Below are 7,159 nucleotides of genomic sequence, written 5' to 3' on the forward strand. Positions count from 1 at the left end.
AACTAAGAAACGGGGATAATGGATGACCAGCACCCCTGCCACCCCGAACCCAGCCCAGGGGCTTGTGAGAAGTATCTGTAGGTCTCATGTAACAAGGCCTGGCATCCAGCAAACATTAATTAGCTGCTGCTATCAGTGCTATAATGCTAAAAAAAAAAACCAAAACAAAACAAAAAAAAACCCTAAAAATAACTTTAGACTAACAGGAAACTAGAAAAAAGGAATATAGTATATAGAATACAGTAGTCATTCCTATGTCCGCTTATGGTGACATTTAACGTTACCAGAATGCAATGATCCACTGGGAAAGGCGTGTGCACAGGGAGGTGACCTGGTTTTGGACCTTGTTCTGCGTTTTACAGTGTTCCGAGATAACAGGTATGGCCAGGTTGAGGCCCTTAAGGGATTGAGGAGCCACGGCAGAAGCGTCAGCTTAACTGACCAGCACTTAGAAAAGCTAAACTCTTGTTACTCAGAGGGCTTGAGATAGACACAGAGACCGGACTCTTGTCAGGTCTGTCTGGGTAACATCTCTTCTTTTTTGGAAAAACATACCCTATGATACAATGAAATATGCATTTTAAAGCTTACTTGTTGAACTGCCTTTGGATTGGCACCAACTTTTAAAGAAATGAACCTTGCAAGGTTTAGGAAGTTTTGCGTCTTGCCCATTGTTTTTACTTTACTTATTCTTACGTGTATGACTTGAACTTGTGGGTCCACGTGGAGGCCTCCGGCAGCTTTCCACAGTGGGTGCTCAGCCACCTTTATGTGTGTTCCGTGGATCAGACTCAGGCGGCGAGGCTTGTGTGGAAGTACTTTTACCAGCTGAACTACCTCACCAGACCTTGGTTTTTAACTTTTACTTATCAGGGCTGGAGAGATGGCTCAGCGGCTAAGAGCACTGGATGCTCTTCCAGAGGACCTGGGTTCAATTCCCAGCACCCTGCACGGCAGCTCACAACTTTCTGGAACCCCAGTTCTATGGGATCCCCCTCCTCTGGCCTCAGCGGGGACAGATACATATGCCGGCCAAGTACACAAAACAAGTTATTCGTATTTATGTGTACGCCTGTCTGAGTTACGGGTACCCTATGACTACAGACACCCACGGAGATCAGAAGGCCTAAGAGGCCGTGGAATCGGGATTGCAGGCAGGAGTGTACTGCTTGACGTAGGTGCTAATAGCTAACTCTGGCTCCTTAGCAAGAGCTGTAAGCACTCTTGATCGCTGTTTGTCTAGTCATTGGCTTTGATTTTCAAGACAGAGCCTCGGTCCGTAGCTCGGGCTCGCTCTGAACTTCCCTCTTCCTTGCATCTGTTTTCTCAGTGTAGAAGTATCTACAGGTGTGTGCGCCGCCACACCTGGCACCCACTGAGATGCAAACATTCTGCCCCTGCTAGCACTTAATATAGGTCGGTGCCCCTAGGGAGGAAGAGCTCCAAGGAGCCCTGCGTGGGAGCTCTTAGGAGCTCAGGGTGCTCAGACCACGGGGGGCATAGCCAGGGTGCAGAGACTGCTGGGAAGGGAACCTGGCAGGCAGGAGAGAAAGGAGCCCTGAGGCTCATGTACTGAAGCTAGGGTCCCACCATCGGCGCTACCCGGCAACCTTCCTTCCTCTTCTCAAGTCCCTTGCATTTCTCATCAGGCTTTATCAGGAAGAGGTAGAGCTCGGGCGTCAGACCAAAGGGATTGGGGCAGTCCATGGCTAACTGCAGACCACGGCTCGCTCGTCAAAGCAATGAGGACTCTATGCTATACTGACCAGTGCTCACCATCAGCGTGTAGGAGCTCACCATCTTTAGGCACATTCTTGGTGTATCGCCATACCAACACCCATCTCCACAGCCCCACCTCCTTCCCAGGCTGATAACCACAGTCCTGTCTGTGGATTTCTAGACTACTTCAGAGTGGAGTTATAGAGTGTTCCTGACTTCCGACTACTGTGAACACTGCTGCGTGGCTCTGGCTGCCATGGAACTCATTAGGTAGACCAGGTTGGCCATGATGATGATCACCAATGTGGTGATCCTACTGCTGCTGCCTCCTGCACACACACTGGGTAGTAGCCGCTGTTTCCGGAACTCACGTGTGCTTACTCACTGTTCTGTTGATAGCCATCAGGGCGTTCCTGACTTCTGACTACTGTGGACATTGCTGCTGGGCACTGCATGGGCACCGCAGCTGAGCGCGCCATTGACATGAACACTGCTGCAAAACTGTCTGATACCTGCCCTGCCTCCTGAGCACAGACTCAGACCCAAGCTGACCCCTTCCCGAAGCAACCAGGGTGTCTTCCACGGCAGAGCTCACTCTGCTTTCCCTGCCTACACTCAAAAAGATTAGGATTTGGAGCTGTGGAATACTGGCATGAATAATTTGTAATTGCATAAATGCATGTGGCGATTCGACTGTCGTTCATAAATACAAAATTTTATTTGCACTTCATTAGTGTAGAAAGACCACGATGCTTCTCATACCACAACACTCAGGACACGCCAAGTTATTCAAATACTTACTTATTTACCTTGACTAAACAAAACAGTGCAGCTTAATAAAAGATATACCAAAGATAGCGTTCACAAATTCCCTATCAGACCAAAAAAGAAAAAAAACCAAAACAAAACAAAATAAAAACGAGAAAACTTGAACACAGTCTAGGCTTAATCGGAATAGGCTTCACCGTCGACGGGAGAAGTTCATCATTACAAAGATACAGGATGTTTAGGCAAACACATGTGTATTCTTCCATATAGTAAAATGTAACTCTTAAAATCCCTATAAACAGGATTTGTGTAGGACAGCAGTGTGGTTTTAAAATCTTTTCTATAGTTTCAAACACTTGTCTTCTCTACTTTTCTTTATCCTTCTTTCCCCCTTGTGCTGGGGATTGAAGCCTGGGCCTCATGAGTGTTAGGCAAATACTCAGCACTGAGATACAATCCCCGTCCAACAGTCTTTTCTCTATTGAATCTTTGTTGTTCTTAATTGCTTAGGTCATGGCCAATGGAAATCCCTAGACTATGCAGCCACGGGACCCAGTCCCATCCAGCCCTCCGCCTAGGAAAAGCCTCTCACCACATAGCCCGACAGATAACTCTGTGGCTGAGGAGGAGCTTTGCTCTGGGGCAGAGACACTCCAAACCTCAAGATGCTACGGCTGGGAAAGCCTCGGAAATAAAGAAAAAGCAGTTGTCATATCTTCTTTTTCAAAAATCTTCAGTTTTGTAGATTTTTCTTTGAAACGGAAAGCGAAGCACCAGGTCCTCTCTTCTCACCGGAGGATCTGCCTCGTAGTGTAATTACCCACGGACATTTATGGTACTCAAGAGACACCGCACTTTTCTTCTCTCCCATTCTTCATATTTGAAGTACTACGCCTCCCAGTGTATGGACGCTACACACTGGGGTACGGAGGAGATATAATCTGAAGGGAAGTGTGTAACTTAGAACCCAACCTTACCCGGGATTGCGTATTTGCATATTTACAAGTTAGTGTATACAGCTGACTCGGGTTACAAAGTGCGAAAGGAAATTGTCACATGATTGTAGTGCAGAACAGAATGGTTTCCCCCTTCTAGGAATCGTTTGCACTCTGTCTCCAAAGCAGCAACTCAACAGCATCGGACATGGGGTCTAGGTGGAGGCAGCTCTGGTGGGATCTCAGGCTCTGGTTGTAGAGAGAGGATGCTATTGGATAACTCGTTTCTCAAAATATCAAGAGGCATCTAAAGGACAAAGAGAGAACACAGGGACCTTAGTCTTGCAGGTAAGAGGTTATATTCTAATTGTACAGCTTCTGTGCATGTGCCTGGGTGTTTTCCGTGTGTGTATAGGTCTGTGTGCCACATCTGTGAAATGATGAAATCAGAAGGGAGTGTTGGATCCCCCGGGAATGGGGTGCTGGGAATCGAACCTGGGTCCTTTGGAAGAAGAGCCAGCATTCTTAACCACTGAGGCATTTCTCCAGCCCCTGAAGTACCGTTTTATAATGCCTTTGGAAGAGGCTGGTGTTTGCCCAGCATGTGTGAGGAGACCCTAGGCTTGATCCCTAGCAACGTGATTAAAAAACAAACAAACAAACAAACAAACAAAAAAACCCCACATTCTTTACACAGAATCTACTATAATAAAAATTTAACATATTAATCAATAAAAAACTGGTCCATTGTCTGAAGAAAGCCGCAACCTCTGCCAGGCTTCTGAATCATGTCACATCTGTGACAGTATATGAACTCCCTCCTGGGGCCTCAGTGACATAATCGGTTAGGGCTTAATAGTTAGCCAGCCCTCTCTACCTGGAAGGTTCTCCACTGCCAGATTCAATGAGACTCTGACGGAAACATCCGGGAAGAAATGACCATGTCTGTAACAGGCAGAGCGGTCCATAAAGGGCACACGCTGCAGCTGTTTACATAGCATTGGGTCGAAACATCTGGGAAGAAATGACCGTGTCTGTAACAGGCATAGCGGTCCATAAAGGGCACACGCTGCAGCTGTTTACATAGCATTGAGTCATCTAGAGATGGTTTTCAGGGTTCCTAGAGTCACCCCTAACTAGTGGCTGGAAGGGGTCCAAGGAGAGTGCTCCTGCTCAGCGGGGCTGCCCAGCACCCTCTGTGAAGGTCCCCATCCAGAGAGAGGCGCCTGAAGACCAGCAGCTGTGGTCCTTCTCCAAGGAAAGCCTACACCACAAGGGGGCTCCACATTGAAAAGGAAGTGTCACATGAACACAGTACTTTATTTACCTGTAGTGCTGGACACTAAGCCCCGGCCTTGTGATGGCTAAGAAACACTGTATCACATTTATATTTCTATGTTGCTGGGCAAGAATCCACGGCCTCAAGCATGCTAGGCAAACCGCTCTACCAGTGAGCCACGCCCCCACGTCCCATGGCCATCAGACCTTGTCTAAGTCACTCCAGAACATCCTATCTCAAGCAAGTAAACAGACTGTCTATCAACCCTAAGCACTCCCAAACCCCTATGCATGAGCAGCAGCTGCCATGGCAGCCAGTCGAGAGGCACATTTATTTATTTTTACCTTTTTCAGAATGTCATCAACGAGTTTCAGAAATATCTCATCCACGTTGAAATTGTCCTTGGCGCTGGCTTCACAGAACCGCATCCCAGTTATCTGCTGTGCAAACTGAGAAGACACGTGTCCGTTTTAACGTGTGGCACAACCCGGACCTCTGACAGGACCACAGACTCTGTGCTTTACCACCAAAGGTGGGGGAGCTCAGGGTCTGTACAGTCCCATTTATGTTAAAATATCAGGTTCATGTGTACAGCAAATTTCTGTAGCAATACATATAACAAAACCTTTAGAGACCTTTAAATCCTATTATGCATGTAAGAGTCTAAATGTACAATGTATCTGACATTTAAAATATGAGTTTCAATGCTTCTTCACGATTGGATCCTTAGCAGGAAAAAAATCATCAAAGCAAATCTTACAACCTAAAAACATTGTTTCTGTACAAAATGTCAAATTACATAATAATACAGTAGATACCAATGTGCTTTTGTCCTCTGCTTCAAATGGATCCAAAAAGGAGGTAAGTGAGAAACCAGAAGGCTGCGCCTGGCACTCACTGCGCGTTACCAGCATGTGAGCGACTGCAGGGCACCCACATTCACGCACCTTTTCTCCCTGCTGCTTGGAGATCTCTCTGTCTGCTTCACAGTCCAGCTTATTTCCAACCAGCAGAAGCTCAGCGTCTTCTGAAGCATACTGTGGGGTTGTCAGAGACGTCACACACAGACAGGCAAACGCAAATGCACACTTGTCACCAGTTACTAACTGTTCCTTCTCTTCACTGCCCCTGAGCACTTCCCGGGATGGGCAGGGCCCTCGGTGTTTTGGAAAGTACCTTCTCAGAGGTATGGACAACTACCATGGTCATGGTCCTGGCCTTGGCCCCAACCATTCTTAAGACTCTGTTTAGGAAATGACTAAAAACAACGGTCAAAGCTATGTACTCAAAAATGGTCATCAACTGAAAAAGGTCAGAGTTCAACAAAATGGGTAAAGAATGAAGCAAAGTGGGTAAAACCAGAGTGAGTCCTTTTGTCCCAAGAATATTAAACGACACAGGAAGGCCCTCATGGTTAAAAGCTGGTGATAAAATGGAGTCAGTCCAAGATTTTAAACTTACTTTTAGGCTGTAATGAAGTTAGTATTAACTCTATATCCAGAACAATTTTAAACTGCCTCTGCAAGGTTTAAAAAAAAACTATAGGTATGCTAGTATCTCTGGAATAACTCATTCCATTTTGTGTGCTTTAAAAAGTCATTTGAAGCACACTGCATGGAAGGAACCTGAGGATCATCGCCAAAGCACTCTTGAGGCTAGGGGAAGGGGTGGGAGCAGCTCCCTATGTGGGTGTCTTGCTGACATGACGGGACAGTCTGGCCCAAGTTGAGCTTTCCAGAAATGATAGCACTTAAATCTTGGTTGTGTACACCTTTGATCCCAGCACTTGGGAGGCTGAGGCAGGTGGATCTTTATGAGTTCAAGGCCAGCCAGGGAGGGCTACATAGTGAGACTCTTGTCTCAAAAAAGAGAAAAGAAAAGAGAGTTCTTACACAAAGAATGACAGACAGAACATAGGCCAGGCCAGGGCATCCGACCTTGGTGGATTTGCAAACCCAAAAACCCAGTAGGCCCTCACTCACTCAGCACATTTCAACTATAAAGTGTGCACTGTCCGCAGGAGCAACTCCAAGGTTTCAAACACAGGGACTCCTCCACGGCACACAACCATCTGCTAGGCATTTCTAAAGGATGGGGCCTACAACCGTAAACATGGATCTTAACAAATGCTCAAACATCTCACAGGTTCTGAAAACCATTTTCAGGAATGTAAGCCTCCAAAGACTAAGACCAGGGGTGGGAGGTAGCCCCGTTGGTAAACGCTTACCACAAAGTATGAGGACTTTAGTCTCAAGTCTACACACCATGCGTGTGGTGTGAATGAGATGCCCGCCGTAGGCTCTGGCATCTCAACACCTGGTCCCCAATTAGCGGCATTGTTTGGGAAAGCTTAGGAGATGAGGCCTCGTTGGAGGAGGGAGGTAGCAGGGGTGGGCTCCTTGTTGGAGGAGGGAGGTAGCAGGGGTGGGATCCTCATTGGAGGAGGGAGGTAGCAGGG

At 46.9% G+C, this 7,159-nt stretch overlaps 1 protein-coding gene across 1 annotated transcript in view; it reads right to left on the bottom strand.

The window, feature by feature from the left end:
* Positions 1-2,407: 2,407 nt before the first annotated feature.
* Positions 2,408-7,159, bottom strand: part of Rab12 (RAB12, member RAS oncogene family) — a gene marked incomplete at its 5' end in the record, with an annotated part of 26,471 nt that continues 21,719 nt past the window's right edge. The window contains 3 exons of the mRNA XM_005367588.3: positions 2,408-3,729; positions 5,046-5,150; positions 5,649-5,738. Of these exons, the coding sequence (XP_005367645.3) occupies positions 3,616-3,729; positions 5,046-5,150; positions 5,649-5,738 (309 nt within the window). The remainder of the gene's footprint in view (positions 3,730-5,045; positions 5,151-5,648; positions 5,739-7,159) is intronic.

Source organism: Microtus ochrogaster, unplaced genomic scaffold (genome assembly GCF_000317375.1).
Source record: "Microtus ochrogaster isolate Prairie Vole_2 unplaced genomic scaffold, MicOch1.0 UNK20, whole genome shotgun sequence".
In the NCBI taxonomy this organism is placed as follows: Eukaryota; Metazoa; Chordata; class Mammalia; order Rodentia; family Cricetidae; genus Microtus; species Microtus ochrogaster.